The sequence below is a fragment of the Mya arenaria genome, chromosome 7 (genome assembly GCF_026914265.1).
Source record: "Mya arenaria isolate MELC-2E11 chromosome 7, ASM2691426v1".
Taxonomy (NCBI): Eukaryota; Metazoa; Mollusca; class Bivalvia; order Myida; family Myidae; genus Mya; species Mya arenaria.
Genome location: NC_069128.1, coordinates 31,211,203 through 31,229,155, shown reverse-complemented (window position 1 = coordinate 31,229,155; position 17,953 = coordinate 31,211,203). Strand labels below are relative to the sequence as shown.

Here is a 17,953-nt window from a genome sequence, read left to right as displayed (position 1 = left end):
CTGTAAGAGTGCAGGTTTAAAGGTGCGACTCATAGATGGATGTACAAAAGAAATGTATTATTTTCAATGAATTATTTGGTGTAACTCATTTGACTTTAACGGTAAAACTTACAAGTATATGATATTTATGTATAGATAAATATATAAGTGAATGACAGTATAAGGCCCGGTGAGTCAGCCCACGAAGGTGTATATGGTCCATTCATCTTCGGGGGCTGACTGGCCGGTCCTTTAAATGCGATATAGCCCGTAGTGGTGTGTCATATATATTACAATATATCAACACTATTTCTATTACCACTCAATATGTTTTCAATCGCATTAGAAGTGTTTTTGTTTAATTGTGACATTTTTTTCGTCGTTGTAAAAATCGCAAAGCCGCACTTAGCAGTTGAACGACGTGTGCGATCTTTTTTGGACAGGTCCAGACGGGCAAAACATATTATTATAGACCGCTGACATAATAAAACTTGGGTTAAAATTTAAAAACAAATGTTTTTTAATCAAATTGTCTGAATTGTCTGAATTAATAGAGCCAATAACACCATATGAACAGTTAGATACTAAAATAAGGAGAATAACAAAATACATAGCTAAATGGAGAAATAAGTTATTTTTAATAAGTGTTTACGAACATATTCATAACAAAATGTTTTAAAGAATTCCAGGAATGATATGAATGTGTTCTTACTTTGAAGTTATATTGAAGATCTTGTATTTAGCCTTTGTAGAATGTCTGTATATCTGGAATAGCAAAATATACATTAAACTTAACATCGACAAGAGCAAACAAATTAAAGACACTCGCTCATGTTTTGGAATGATATTTATTTTACACTTTGAAACCGAAATTGCCGAAAAAATACAATTACAAACACAAGTATAACTAAAACCTGATCTTAGTAGTAAGCAAACCTACGCCGGAACAGTCTAGAAAACTTACAACAAAACCGCTGGCCAACAAGGCTTTTTGTTGAAAAGAGTTACTAACGCTATTCAAAATCGTGGACTTCAAAGACAATATTTGAACAAGGGTTCCAGCCGTCAGTATCTTCGTTTTAACGCTCCTAATGATTTGCCACACTTGATTTCGTTAAAAAGTGCATTTCACAAAACATGAGTGAGTCCCTTAAATAAAGATTTACATTTTACTGTTGGCCAGGTCAAATAGTTCTATCATACCTTATCTTTGCATTTACGATGCAATACGTCATTCAGTAAGTTTCACCACCCGTGCTAAAATCTTAATTAAGTCTTGGCGTTTTACAAAACAATCCACGTTGCGCATTGTGTTCCGTCTTTTTCACTTGTTTTAGGAAATGTTTGTTTAAAGGCGAAGAATATAGGTGGATGCAAAAACAAAAATGTTGTTGTTTTTAAAGCGGCACTCTCACAGATTGAAAGTTTTGACAACTTTTTTTATTTTTTGTCTTGGAACAAGTAGTTTTTGCGTAAATATCAGAAAATCAGTGATAAAAGACTAATGACAAAAGATCAGATCGCAGATTTATATATTTCCTCTCAAAATTCATGTTTTATGCATTTTACTTAAACCGTTAGCCATAAAACATTAAATTTCAAACGGAAATATGAAAAACTGCGATCTGATCTTTTGTCAGCCATCTTTTATCATTGATTTGCAAACATTTACACAAAAATTTGCTCTTTCCAAGACAAAAAATAAAAAAGTTGTAAAAATGGTAAATCTGCGAGAGTGCAGCTTTAAAGGCGCACACTAGGTGGATGCAATAAATGTTGTTGTTTTTAATGATAATGCACTTTCGTGTTTAAATCATTTGACCTTAATAATCAAAACAAAATTATATAGTATTTAGGTACAGATACACATTATTAGCGATATTTTGGTGCTATTTTAGATTGGGAATTTGTGGCTACATTGCTATATATTAAATTTATTAATAATTAAAGGAATATTTTTTATATGTATCTTAATCATATGCTTTTTTTAGTCAAATGAGTTAAACAAGACAATGCATTATTATTATTATTATTATTATTATTATTATTATTATTATTATTTGCATTTACCCATATTGTATGCCTTTAAAAGCAAAGAACTCTTTATAGCACGAATACACAAACACATTTAAATTTAAAATTACAAGATACAGTCGAACCCGGTTGGCTCGAACTCGCTTGACTCGAATTTCTCGTTGGCTCGAACTAGATTTAAAGGACCGATTTTTTCTTTAAAGAATATAAGTATTCCTGCTAGGCTCGAATTTTCCGAAGCTCGAGGTTTTATCGACGGTCCATGTGAGTTCGATCCAACTGGGTTTGAGTGTAAATCTCTACGTATTCCTCACTTGTTTTATATCATAAGGCAGCAAGGCGAATGTTTCATCGGGTGAGATTGTATAACTTGATGTTTCTAGTTGTTTCTGAAACATAAGAGAAAAATAAACAAAACATAACAGAACATATGTTTACGTAACTTCAACATAAAAAGCTCATCGTTATAAACAAAAACATGCATGCATTTGAAAGAAAATATCAACAAATGTGCAATATTTTTTTTTACAATTTTTTTTTACAATAGCATAAGACAAAATATTATTTTGACAATGAGGATTTTATACATTTAATTGTCTTGTATTCAAAGTCTTGATATAGAAAATACTCTTATTAACAGAGTCTTATTATCAGAATAAAATAATAATGAAAATTTATAAAACAAATGAAGAACTTGGAACACCCTTTTAAAAATGTACTATAATGAAAACAATTCTTCCGCCGAATTTCTTATCCGTATGCATTCCGAACTCCTCGGGCATTTGTATCGAAAGCAAGCTCGGATGTATGCCGGTACATCAGTTCTAGTAGTTTGTAAATATTTGAATTACATGTTGTATATCATTATTAAAATGTAGTGTTTTATCTTGTATGTATTGATCAAAGTTTAAATTTGATTGCCAGTGAAGTCTATTACTGCAAACATAATTAAGATTACCAAGAGTTAAGTCATTATTAAAAACTTTAACTGCTAAATTGAATTACCACGCGATCTACTTGCAACGGACTTAGACATATACACCCGTATACATCCGAGGTTGTTTTCGATAAAATGGCCGAGGAGCTCCGATGATAAATATAAGGCAGGGGATACAGCTCTTCTTACAACGAAATCGCATGTTACAATAAAATACTCTTCAATAACCCTGTCAGTTGCCTCCGCAGTTTAAAATCGAATATTTTTTCTATGTGAAAAATTAGTTTAAGTGTCTGCACGTATGTGAGAATCAGATTTCTGGAGAAGTTTCATTGCGGAAATCAATCAAACTCCCTTATTGCATTATTGATGATACAAAGGTGAAGTTGTCCATTATCACGAGGGGGCTTTCGTTGAAAAAATACATACAAACGTGGAGTTGTCCATTATCATGACGGACGTATTAGTTGAGCAATTGTAGCGTAGTACAGCACCATCGTCATTGCGGAAGTATAATGCAGCAGCCCCTGTAATAAAATTATTATATACCCATTATAAATCCCCAAGCAATACATATCGTATCATATACATGTCCGTATTCAACACCAGTGCAATACGGACATATTGCACTCTGATGATGTCACATCATAAATGTATCATTGCGCGATATTAAAATGACTTTATAAAACAAAATAGTGCGTCATTGAAATGACAGTTTTTATGAAAACAAGTGTCTTTAAGTGATTTATTCAGTAATGCTTACAATATTTTTTTTATCATTACTGCGTTCTGTAATAATCTCATTATTGTGCTAGATATTTGTGTGCGTTTAACTAAAAGTATTTTTTTAAACAATGCCCACGAAGTTGAGGAAAGAATCAGTGTATAAGATTTTGTTACGTATATACAGATTGAAGATAATTTAAGATCCGAATAAAATGCGAAACTTAATTGGAACAGCCCCTTGACTTTTGATACGCTTTTGCGATATGACAAAATGATAGACCCGGCAGGTTAAGACTATTGATAAAAAATGTTTATTAATTACACTATTTACCCATTTTCATTGATCTTGTTTCTAGACGTCACTTATAAAATAAGGTACCATAATTAATAATCATCTATTTATGCAATATGCATACTTGATCAATTATTCTACATACCTTTCATCCATTGATAGGAGAAGTACTTCGGAGCGTATTTTTTCGACATGAAATCTTCGAATGTGAACTTTGGTTTCGGTGGATCATTTGAATTCTCTGTCAATAGAAAGAGTACATATTAAATAAATCTTATCAAAGATCGTCCGATATATATCGTTAAATCACGGGATTTAATGAAATACAAAGAGTGTCAGAAAAATAACACCACATATTTAACTTCTTAAACTGAATAAACTTAATGTATACATATTTCCACCATCAATATTTGAATGGAACATGTATCTGTTTACAACGAAAAATAAAAGGATTCGAAAAATTTGATCGTACTCGTTGATAAGTTGGCTCCATGATTTAAATGACGTTCATCGAAAAGACGAGTATACTCGTATATGTAATAGCAAAATATAATCTGGCTTATTTGTTTAAGTTTAATTTCATGTATTACATCAAATGTGATACAACATTACACTAAACACTTTCTTTGGCACGATGCTACACGACAATGTGGTCTTGTGTTGTGTTTAAACTAGGAGTACCCAGAGGAAACCCACTTGCCAACCTGGCGACAACAAGCAAAACTCACATGCGCCCAGGCCGGGAATCGAACACTGGACGCATTGGTGAGAAGCGAGTGTGCTAACCACTGCACTTACCGCACACCATATTGTGTATGTATTAGTTGGGAATGGTACTGATAACACTGTCAATAATTAATAAATTCCTTTCGCATTAGCAAAAACGTTCCATTAAAACCAGCAACATAGTAATGACGTGTGCACTGTTATTTTAAAGGCCGAGTATAATCCTTCTATAAGTGACCCCCCCCCCCCCTCAAAAAAATCGTGTATGGTACAAAACCTCTGTGTATTGATCTTAATCTAATTGCCTAATTTTCTTATCAGATCTCCGATCTGAGTGTCCTGCTGTGCAGGTTTGGATGTTTTATTATAGAATTGGTCCCTAAATGACCGAGAGTCAATAACCAAATACACAGGAAATTGGCCCCTACTGTGACATTAGTGCAATTAGCAGGTAATTGCCATGCCAAACATTCCTTGAACTAGGCATTTAAGATGAAGATTGTTAATGTTCTCACGAGATTAATGGCAGTAACGATATGCCCGCACACGGCGAGTTGTACAAAATAGTTACAGCAGATAAACTTCGAGTATCTCAACATGATAACATACAAAGGTGAACCGTAGATGAATGTGAATTATATCATAACAGACAAATATAAGACATGTTTAAGTATGGGTTTGAGTTCATTAAGTAATATCTGCGTGAATAAGTAACCTTAGGGAGCTGAGCGCAGCGACATGTGTGACCTCAAGGGTAAATTCTAACCGACTTAGTATTAACCCCTTCAAAATTGCATCAGCTTCAGGCGTCTGTCAAAAAACCCTGTCAATTAACTGCAAGATATTGTGACGTAATTTCAATCAGCGTTGACACTGAAATTGTGCCTTTGCATATGCAAATAGTAGGCGTGGCTATATGCGCATGCGCAGTTTTAGCAATTTACTTTATAATGAAGAGTCGTCTTCAGCAATAAGTTACGATTCTTCATAAATAAGAGACTAGACTTTTAAAAAAAAAACCAGCGCCCCTGATTGGCTGAAAATGTAGGGCAAATACTAAAAAGTATTGAAATTCTTCTACAGAAAATATCTTCGGCTAACCATTATGCAATACATCAAGCCTGGCTATATTTTAAACGATGTACAGCATTACTAAATGTATATTTGATTCGCTACAAACCCCTATGTTTCCATTTATTGTAATGCAGTGGAAAGAAGAAAACAGAGGAATAAAATGCACTTTAGATACAATTTCGTTCAGCATTTCACATTTCAATAGAGATAAGAATTTTCTTCCTTTTATAAACACCTAACCTGCATACTTTAAAGTCAAAGTTCATGTTGACATGCGTGCTATGTGACAAAATTATGTCATCTAGTCAAAACCGTACTGTCAGTGTGTGGCAGTATGAAATTGCCCAAGCTGGGTATATGATAAATTAACTTTGGCAGGTCCCGTCAGGTATAATAATCCTATCTAAGATTCATTTCAATTGGGACTTACTTGGATTGAGAAGTATTATTGTAGCAACGATAAGCGCGCACACGGCAATGATGACGACCAGGGCGATAACTATTCCTTTCCAGTTTCTCTTCTGTACTGTATGACCCACAAGCTCCTGAAAATATAACAAAAACGAGTAATTAATAAGTTTACTAGATATGTTCTGAAAGATTAAAGATATCTCACCGTGGGTCGTTATCAACACGACGTAAGTTGATATCTCACTTTTTAAAACAGTGAAATAACTTCTGAATATCAATCACATTTTTGAAATATGGGCCCGTGTTGACGGGACAACATATCAATGACCGAATGCCCAAATCACGAAATTTACGTCATCTGCACGCTAGATTTGTTGCGTTTCTCTGATAAACGTGTTTGAAAACTCAAATAGAAATATTTTAATGTATGTGTTATTTTTTTGTTGAAATTGTTACATTGTCTGTCTGGTAGGCAAATGACAAGTGTGTTTTGTTTCCCTTAAACGTATTTTTGCCGAAGATACACGTTTGAAACAATACCAATGTCAACACCACCAAGGGTGTATACTTAAGGATTGATTCTTATTTTTTGTGCGTTCATGCAGAATGAACGCTCGGCCGCGATTTTGCATATGCATGGACCGCACAAAAAATAAGGATCAATACTTATATTTACATTTTTCCTTCTTATTTGTTTTTTTTTTCGACCTAATAGCGATTGAGAATAAGCCTTTAATTACAACAAAGGGGAACAAAACGTGAAGAGCGAATGAAAATGGTAAGAGCACTTGTCGCCCTTGGTGTTTTAGCTGGGCGTTCTTTTTATCCTCCGCATAATAAATATTCCATAAGTAATTTGCCGAAAGAAATAAATAATCAAAGATTTATTTTTATCATTTGGTAGTTTCTGTAAAATATGTGAAGGTAATAATGATTTTTGTTGTAATATGTTCAAGAAATTTTCGATACATTTTAACTCATGTTTTACATATGCATGACCCATGTGACTGGGCATAAAAAATGTGGTCATGGTGATTTTATGGATTACTTCCAGTTCAAGGTAATTATAGCGTCATAATTTCATTTTTTTGTTGTCTTTTAACATTCGCAAAGATATTGAAGTGCTGTGATGTGCTAGTCTTCTCGAATTGTCAATATTAAGATGTTTGTTCGAACGAATACAATTGTCCTTGAAAGAAATCGCCGAATATAGAATCATCAGCCATGTTTGTTTTGACAGTTGTTACAGACGAACCGTAGTAAAAACCGTGTCAATTTTAATTTGTCTTTATTATTTGTTCAATGCGTGTTCTTTGGTTATCAAATGCAAAATAAAGCATTTTCCAAATGATATTTCTAGAAAATAATGGCTTTCATTTAAATTATTCGTAAAACATCAAAAGAAACATGTAAACAAGCCGGCATCCAACAGAACATGTGCCATGCTATATTTAGCAATAAAGTAGATCGTAGTAAGATCACTACGCCCAATCAGAGCGTTGCTTTGTTGCCAAACTCCGCCTACATAGGTCACGAAGGTCGACCGGTTCATGCAAAATGAGCTCAATTTTTATCGTTCAGAAAATCAAGTACGGATGTAAATATATATAGGATAATTGTTTGTTTCAATGTAAGATTGTAATATATTTCACCGAGTGAACACTAAAAAATATATTTCGAGAGTGACGTAGCAACGAGTGAAATATTCACTTTTGATGTTCACGAGGTATACGGCCGTATTACGCTCTTCTGACATAACGCCATTACACGATGTTCAAATGACGTCATTAAACAAATTAGTGCGTCAGTAAAATGACCTTTAATACGAAATCATGCGTATTTTACATGATTTAAACAACTACGGTATATAATAAAAGTATTATTATTTCTTCGTTTTGATCAGAAATATCGAAATGTCGTATTCGATTCTCGTAGATTTTTGCAGGTTTTGATATCATTTACCCAGCTCCTCTTGAAATCAGAATCTGAGAGAGTACACTAGAGTCGAATTCAACATCCCGGATCAACACGCATTCGGAACTTCTCGGTCAGTTTCTATACGTAAAACAATGTGTATGGGATATTTTTACATCATAACATATCTCTGTCCACCACTCATTCGGAACCACTCGGCCTTTTTCTTTCCAAAACAACCTCGGATGTAAATGAACGATTTACAATGTCAGAAATCTGTACATTTTAACTACGCTGCAAGTAGATCGCGTAGTAATTTCAATTTAGCAGTGAAACTTAATGACTTAACTCATGGGAATCGTAAATATTTGCAATAATACACTTCACTGGCAAGAAATTTAAACTTAGATAAACAAATACACGGTAAACCACCACATTTAATTGATAATATAATTCAAAATTGTACGAACTACTTCTACTGATGTACCGGCAAACATCAGAAGTTGTTTTCGATAAAAAAATGCCAAGGAATTCCGAACGGATCAAAACGCAGTACAAATAATCCTATCATCTGACCTTACTTTCGTCGAGTCGCTCCATTTGTAACCCGTATTTCCTGTTACTACGCAAATTTCGAAAGTTTCTGAAGTAGGGCATCATATAAATTCACACAATTATAATTATCAAAAAAGCTTTAACAAGGTTGGAATACGTTAACGTATTACGATACACCCACAAGCCTTAGCAAATGAGATTACAAAACACATAGTTTATACCCAACTCATATTCCAATAGTTAATACCAAACTCATATTTCAATAGTTTAATCACAACTCATAATTGAATAGTTTATCCACAACTCATATTTCAATACTTTATCCACAACTCATATTTCAATAGTTAATACGCAACTCATATTTCAATAGTTAATACCAAACTCATATATCAATAGTTAATACCAAACTCATATTTCAATAGTTTATCCACAACTCATATTTGAATAGTTTATCCACAACTCATATTTCAATAGATAATACGCAACTCATATTTCAATAGTTAATACACAAAATGAAAACTGTACTTCCGTAATTTCAAAATTGCGTTATCTATCTAACACAACAGACAGGAATGATTGTTACTTCTGAAATAAGTTTACGCCGTTTCCATGCCATGCGGTTTCTTATCAGGATCAAGTATATCACTTATCAATGTCAGAACACAATATGACAAAGACAGCAAGTATATATGTCAAATGCAAACCTGCACAATCCTTTTCATGTAAATAGTGTAAATACAACTTAACGATTACCACCACGTCAACAGCTGTGCTATGGACAATCGGCAGTAATATTATATTTGCTGATTATGTTTAAGTACGGGGTGAGAGGAGGAGGGGGGCTTACTTACCCTCGAAATCAGGGTATACCCAGTTTAAAGTTAAAGTTTATAACATCCGCTCCTATAACATTTTAAGGAGCCCCGACCTATTTTAGTCATTTCAAATAAAGAAATGTTAGGCTATTTAATCAAGATAATAATCCGTAATGACAAAATAAGTTTTCGTTATAACGAACTACGTATTACGAAATAAAATAATAACTTCAACGGAAAATAATTGCGTCTTTATGTCACTTCGGGGTCTCCGTAACAGTCAACTTGAAGGAGCAACAGTATATTCAAGTCACTAAAATGGCTCGAATGTTTAAAACTTTGTTAAAGTTAACAACGGGATTAACGACACATTGTTGGTAACTTTTAAAGGTGAACTGTTTGCTGATGTGCTCACATATTTCAATGAAACAAATACAGCTGAAACAGTTGTCTCAACTTTTGTTAGGAACACTGCAGATCATATGAGTATCTGTGAAACTGACAGAACAATATTGATTTGAAAGTTAACAACGATGACGTTAACAAAGTTGTTAACTATAACAAAGTGTTGAACAATTGGCCCAAAGACAACTAGTTATACTATGATTGAAAGTGTTTTCGTATATATAGTTACTATCATAAAGGAACTGTTATAAGATGGAGGAGCGTTATAACCGTGATTTAACTATCGTTCGGATAAATTTCGAAGTGCTCGTTCACGACGCTATTCATTTATACAGCATACTATTTATTGAACTGATGTCCTTGACAACATGGTACGTCACCCACTACTCTTGTGATTGAAGGTATAAACCCGTGGTGCAGTGTTTGTTTAATATTTAAACAAGAGCGGTCACAGACAGCTATATCCCCCGCCTCATGGGGACATTGTTTTGTAACGAAAGCCAATCAATGATAAGGATAGTTTCTCAGGAACATAAGAAATGCGTAAAATTAAGAAAGGGCAATAACTCTTTCAAAAAAGGTCAAATTGCAAAAGCCTGACAATATGCGCTGTGTCACTATATAGTCATAAATGTAAGGAGTTGCGAAGACACCAATTTCTAATGTAAAATAAAAAAGGGCAATAACTCTTTCAAAAATGATCGAATCGCGAAAGCCAGACATTATGCGCTGTGTCACTATATAGTCATCAATCTGTGAAAGTTTGGTAGAAATTGCATAAAAAATGTAATAGGAGTTGTGAAGACACCAATTTCAAATGTTAGTAAAGGGCAATAACTCTTTCAAAAATAGCCGAATCGCGAAAGCCCGACAATATGCGCTGCGTCACTATATAGTCATCCATCTGTGAAAGTTTGGTAGAAATTGCATGAAAAACGTAAGAGGAGTTGTGAAGAAACCAATTTTAAATGTAAGCAAAGGGCAATTACTCTTTCAAATGGTCAAATCAGGAAAGCCCAAAAATATGCGCTGCTTCACTTTATAATCATCAATCTGTGAAAGTTTGGTAGAAATCGCATGAAAGAACTTAAGAGGAGTTGCGAAGAAAACAATTTTAAATGTAAAATAAGCAAAGGACAATAACTCTTTCAAAAATGGTCAAGTCAGGCAATCCCGACAATATGCGCTGCTTCACTTTATGATAATCAATCTGTGAACGTTTGGTAGAAATCGCATGAAAAACGTAAGAGGAGTTGCGAAGAAACCAATTTTAAATGTAAAATAAGCAAAGGGCAGTAACTCTTTCAAAAATGGTCGAATCGCGAAAGCCAGACATTATGCGCTCGTCACTTTATGATCATCAATTTGTAAAGTTTGGTAGAAATTGCATGAAAAATGTAAGAAGAGTTGTGAAGACACCAATTTCAAATGTAAGAAAAGGGCAATAACTCTTTCAAAAATGGCCGAATCGCAAAAGCCAGAGAATATGTGCTGCTTCATTTTATGTGTCACTATATAGTCGTAAATGTAAGGAGTTGCGAAGAAACCAATTTTAAATGTAAAAAATCAAAGGGCAGTAACTCTTTCAAATATGGTCGAATCCTAAAAGCCAGACAAAATGCGCTGCTTCACTTTATGATCATCAATCTGTGAAAGTTTGGTAGAAATCGCATGAGAAATGTAAAAGGAGATGCAAAGAAATGAATGTGGGACGGACGGACGGACGGACGCACGCACGCACGGACGCACGCACGCACGCACGCACACACACACACACACACACACGGAATCGCCCCTACCATTACTATATCCCCTCGCCTATTCAAGGCGGGGGATAAAAACGTGTGTTGTTGTTACCGCTACAATTATTTATAACATTGCAGAAATTGCATCTTTGATTACTACTTCAAGTTTTAGCCGGAGCGTTGTCAAACGCCTGATATGACATTTAATTAACCTTCCCACACAGTACAACTTTAAAGGGACTGTACACCAGATTGGCAGAGTGAGCCTTCGTAGCACAGTGGATACGACACTGGACTGCAATGTTGGCGAAACCGGTTCCAACCCGGTCTCCGACTCGATTTTTTGTTTACATTTTGGTATGTTTTTTTTTTACAATTATGATATCAAAGAGTAAAACATTATATTAAATAATTGTCCTGAGATTCGTTACAGAAAAAAACTTTTTTGGTGCCAATCTGGTGTACAGTCCCTTTAAAAGTTAATACAGCACCTTTCAATCACAGTCACAAGCGTCCAACCGAATCAATAAGCTACCGAAGAGATGCATATACAAAAAAATAACGTTTCTTTTTTTTTTGGGGGGGGGGGGTGGGGGGAGGGGGGTGGGGGTCGAATAGTCATTGCAAAATAAGAGCCGGTCAGAAAAGGGTAGGTCGGGAAGCGGAAAGAAAAACAAATATTTCTTACACCTTATAATAGGTGCAACACTGTAGCCTACCTAGTCAGACCTTAGTATGGGACCAACGGCGGTATTTATTATTCTAGAACCACTAAATACTATTATTTGAGTTTTATTCATTACTAAGACTATTTGTCCTAAAAGTCTGTAAAAACATTGACAAAGGAATTCTGGTTATGTTTGGTTCTTTACATGGAAAATGTAAACATATTACTACTACTAATAATATAATATTCCCTGACGAAATACAGAGATACAAAATAATAGCTGTTTCAATTATATACAGCCTTATTGTCTGGTATGAAATAAAGTAATAAAACAAAACGAAAGCTTTACATGAATTCTTAATACATCCTTATTTTGTTGTGGTATTTATGTGCAAATCCTTTCAAAAACAATTGCAAATTTTACTACGCAATTGTGATGTGTTTTATAAATGAAGGTAGAGTTAAAACATTACTTTGCCATTCCCTTTCCCTTCAGTTTTCGGTTGCGAAGTACCAACTTCAAAAGCTGCATTCGAACATCCTTCATCCTTGTCATTAGCCATTTTGATGTATTAAAACACACACAACTTTCCAACTTTCTTTCAAATCAAATTCAATATATACACAACATCGCTAACCAGCACAATGAACGTTTGCTGGCAAGTGTCTGTGCATACATAGGCATTAAAGTACTAGCTTAAAATATATGAACCCCCGATAACAGCTGCTCTTAAGTCTATCACATTTAGCCTTTCTATTTACACGAGATGGTATTTTATTGCTTAAACAAGTTTGAGTTGCTAGTATTCCAACGATCGTCTTATCTGTGCCCATTTACGTAAAATGAACATATCTCACGTATCTTCAAGATATCTAGCAATACGTCTTTTACAATTGCTTACCAGGCCGATAATTATTACTTTAATATAGGTGTTGTTTATTTGCATTTAGATAACGCTTGTAATATCAGTTGCATAAGTGAGGAGGTTGTGAGGTCACTTGTATGATTCTAAAATTGTTAATTTTACATCGCAACATTTTCATACAGTATACATGGATTATTAGATAATGACCCTAATTCTTACTACTAAGGCGACTATAGATTAAATAGTAGATTGTCATCCCCCGCAGTCCCCCCTCCTCTACTCTTTTCCTGCTGCCCCTTAAATTGTATTGCCTATAAAAGCGGCGTCAATTCATACTTTTCTTGTCGGTGTTTTACATTCACGTGAAAAAAAAGGAAATTTGTTACGATCGCTGTTCTTCTAAAACTTGAAGGAGCAACAGTATATTCAAGTCACTAAAATGGCTCGAATGTTCAAAACTTTGTTAAAGTTAACAACGGGATTAACGACATCATTGGTAACTTTTAAAGGTGAACTGTTTGCTGATGTGCTCACATATTTCAATGAAACAAATACAGCTGAAACAGTTGTCTCAACTCTTGGTAGGAACACTGCAGATCATATGAGTACCTGTGAAATTGACAGAACAATATTGATTTGAAAGTTAACAACGATGACGTTAACAAAGTTGTTAACTATAACAAAGTGTTGAACAATCGGCCCAAAGACAACAGGTTATACTATGATTGAAAGTGTTTTCGTCTATATAGTGACTATCAAAAAGGAACTGTTACAATATGGGGGAGCGTTATAACCGTGATTTAACTATCGTTCGGATAAATTTCGAAGTGCTCGTTCACGACAATATTCATTTATACAACACACTATTTATTGAACTGATGTCCTTGACAACATGGTACGTCACCCACTACTCTTGTGATTGAAGTTATAAACCCGCGGTGCAGTGTTTGTTTACTATTTAAACAAGAGCGGTCACAGACAGCTATATTCCCCGCCCAAGGGGGACATTTTTTGTAACGAAAGCCAATCAATGATAAGGGTAGTTTCTCAGGAACATAAGAAATGCGCAAAATTAAGAAAGGGCAATAAATCTTTCAAAAAAGGTCAAATTGCAAAAGCCTGACAATATGCGCTGTGTCACCATATAGTCATAAATGTAAGGAGTTGCGAAGACACCAATTTCAAATGTAAAATAAAGAAAGGGCAATAACTCTTTCAAAAATGGTCGAATCGCGAAAGCCAGACATTATGCGCTGTGTCACTATATAGTCATCAATCTGTGAAAGTTTGGTAGAAATTGCATAAAAAATGTAATAGGAGTTGTGAAGACACCAATTTCAAATGTTAGTAAAGGGCAATAACTCTTTCAAAAATAGCCGAATCGCGAAAGCCCGACAATATGCGCTGCGTCACTATATAGTCATCCATCTGTGAAAGTTTGGTAGAAATTGCATGAAAAATGTAAGAGGAGTTGTGAAGAAACCAATTTCAAATGTAAGCAAAGGGCAATTACTCTTTCAAATGGTCAAATCAGGAAAGCCTAAAAATATGCGCTGCTTCACTTTATAATCATCAATCTGTGAAAGTTTGGTAGAAATCGCATGAAAGAACTTAAGAGGAGTTGCGAAGAAAACAATTTTAAATGTAAAATAAGCAAAGGACAATAACTCTTTCAAAAATGGTCAAGTCAGGCAATCCCGACAATATGCGCTGCTTCACTTTATGATAATCAATCTGTGAACGTTTGGTAGAAATCGCATGAAAAACGTAAGAGGAGTTGCGAAGAAACCAATTTTAAATGTAAAATAAGCAAAGGGCAGTAACTCTTTCAAAAATGGTCGAATCGCGAAAGCCAGACATTATGCGCTCGTCACTTTATGATCATCAATTGGTGAAAGTTTGGTAGAAATTGCATGAAAAATGTAAGAAGAGTTGTGAAGACACCAATTTCAAATGTAAGAAAAGGGCAATAACTCTTTCAAAAATGGCCGAATCGCAAAAGCCAGAGAATATGTGCTGCTTCATTTTATGTGTCACTATATAGTCGTAAATGTAAGGAGTTGCGAAGAAACCAATTTTAAATGTAAAAAATCAAAGGGCAGTAACTCTTTCAAATATGGTCGAATCCTAAAAGCCAGACAAAATGCGCTGCTTCACTTTATGATCATCAATCTGTGAAAGTTTGGTAGAAATCGCATGAGAAATGTAAAAGGAGATGCAAAGAAATGAATGTGGGACGGACGGACGGACGCACGCACGCACGCACGCACGCACGCACGCACGCACACACACACACACACACGGAATCGCCCCTACCATTACTATATCCCCTCGCCTATTCAAGGCGGGGGATAAAAACGTGTGTTGTTGTTACCGCTACAATTATTTATAACATTGCAGAAATTGCATCTTTGATTACTACTTCAAGTTTTAGCCGGAGCGTTGTCAAACGCCTGATATGACATTCACTTAACCTTCCCACACAGTACAACTTTAAAGGGACTGTACACCAGATTGGCAGAGTGAGCCTTCGTAGCACAGTGGATACGACACTGGACTGCAATGTTGGCGAAACCGGTTCCAACCCGGTCTCCGACTCGATTTTTTGTTTACATTTTGGTATGTTTTTTTTTACAATTATGATATCAAACAGTAAAACATTATATTAAATAATTGTCCTGAGATTCGTTACAGAAAAAAACTTTTTTGGTGCCAATCTGGTGTACAGTCCCTTTAAAAGTTAATACAGCACCTTTCAATCACAGTCACAAGCGTCCAACCGAATCAATAAGCTACCGAAGAGATGCATATACAAAAAAATAACGTTTCTTTTTTTTTGGGGGGGGGGTGGGGGGAGGGGGGTGGGGGTCGAATAGTCATTGCAAAATAAGAGCCGGTCAGAAAAGGGTAGGTCGGGAAGCGGAAAGAAAAACAAATATTTCTTACACCTTATAATAGGTGCAACACTGTAGCCTACCTAGTCAGACCTTAGTATGGGACCAACGGCGGTATTTATTATTCAAGAACCACTAAATACTATTATTTGAGTTTTATTCATTACTAAGACTATTTGTCCTAAAAGTCTGTAAAAACATTGACAAAGGAATTCTGGTTATGTTTGGTTCTTTACATGGAAAATGTAAACATATTACTACTACTAATAATATAATATTCCCTGACGAAATACAGAGATACAAAATAATAGCTGTTTCAATTATATACAGCCTTTTTGTCTGGTATGAAATAAAGTAATAAAACAAAACGAAAGCTTTACATGAATTCTTAATACATCCTTATTTTGTTGTGGTATTTATGTGCAAATCCTTTCAAAAACAATTGCAAATTTTACTACGCAATTGTGATGTGTTTTATAAATGAAGGTAGAGTTAAAACATTACTTTGCCATTCCCTTTCCCTTCAGTTTTCGGTTGCGAAGTACCAACTTCAAAAGCTGCATTCGAAAATCCTTCATCCTTGTCATTAGCCATTTTGATGTATAAAAACACACACAACTTTCCAACTTTCTTTCAAATCAAATACAATATATACACAACATCGCTAACCAGCACAATGAACGTCTGCTGGCAAGTGTCTGTGCATACATAGGCATTAAAGTACTAGCTTAAAATATATGAACCCCCGATAACAGCTGCTCTTAAGTCTATCACATTTAGCCTTTCTATTTACACGAGATGGTATTTTATTGCTTAAACAAGTTTGAGTTGCTAGTATTCCAACGATCGTCTTATCTGTGCCCATTTACGTAAAATGAACATATCTCACGTATCTTCAAGATATCTAGCAATACGTCTTTTACAATTGCTTACCAGGCCGATAATTATTACTTTAATATAGGTGTTGTTTATTTGCATTTAGATAACGCTTGTAATATCAGTTGCATAAGTGAGGAGGTTGTGAGGTCACTTGTATGATTCTAAAATTGTTAATTTTACATCGCAACATTTTCATACAGTATACATGGATTATTAGATAATGACCCTAATTCTTACTACTAAGGCGACTATAGATTAAATAGTAGATTGTCATCCCCCGCAGTCCCCCCTCCTCTACTCTTTTCCTGCTGCCCCTTAAATTGTATTGCCTATAAAAGTGGCGTCAATTCATACTTTTCTTGTCGGTGTTTTACATTCACGTGAAAAAAAAGGAAATTTGTTACGATCGCTGTTCTTCTAAAACTTGAAGGAGCAACAGTATATTCAAGTCACTAAAATGGCTCGAATGTTCAAAACTTTGTTAAAGTTAACAACGGGATTAACGACATCATTGGTAACTTTTAAAGGTGAACTGTTTGCTGATGTGCTCACATATTTCAATGAAACAAATACAGCTGAAACAGTTGTCTCAACTCTTGGTAGGAACACTGCAGATCATATGAGTACCTGTGAAATTGACAGAACAATATTGATTTGAAAGTTAACAACGATGACGTTAACAAAGTTGTTAACTATAACAAAGTGTTGAACAATCGGCCCAAAGACAACAGGTTATACTATGATTGAAAGTGTTTTCGTCTATATAGTGACTATCAAAAAGGAACTGTTACAATATGGGGGAGCGTTATAACCGTGATTTAACTATCGTTCGGATAAATTTCGAAGTGCTCGTTCACGACAATATTCATTTATACAACACACTATTTATTGAACTGATGTCCTTGACAACATGGTACGTCACCCACTACTCTTGTGATTGAAGTTATAAACCCGCGGTGCAGTGTTTGTTTACTATTTAAACAAGAGCGGTCACAGACAGCTATATTCCCCGCCCAAGGGGGACATTTTTTGTA

At 34.9% G+C, this 17,953-nt stretch overlaps 1 protein-coding gene across 3 annotated transcripts in view; it reads right to left on the bottom strand.

Moving 5' to 3' along the window:
- Positions 1 to 17,953, bottom strand: part of LOC128239797 (dipeptidyl peptidase 4-like) — a 61,084-nt gene that overhangs the window by 23,957 nt on the left and 19,174 nt on the right. Inside the window, exons 1-6 of one of the 3 annotated variants that reach the window (XM_052956231.1) lie at positions 12,754 to 12,861; positions 6,199 to 6,313; positions 4,114 to 4,209; positions 3,380 to 3,477; positions 2,328 to 2,402; positions 692 to 744 (exon numbers count right to left, since the gene is read on the bottom strand). In XM_052956231.1, the coding sequence (XP_052812191.1) occupies positions 692 to 744; positions 2,328 to 2,402; positions 3,380 to 3,477; positions 4,114 to 4,209; positions 6,199 to 6,313; positions 12,754 to 12,843 (527 nt within the window). In that variant the 5' untranslated portion in view covers positions 12,844 to 12,861. Of the gene's footprint in view, positions 1 to 691; positions 745 to 2,327; positions 2,403 to 3,379; positions 3,478 to 4,113; positions 4,210 to 6,198; positions 6,314 to 8,669; positions 8,709 to 12,753; positions 12,862 to 17,953 lie in introns of those variants that run through there. The other 2 variants (XM_052956232.1, XM_052956230.1) reach the window with 2 other exon arrangements.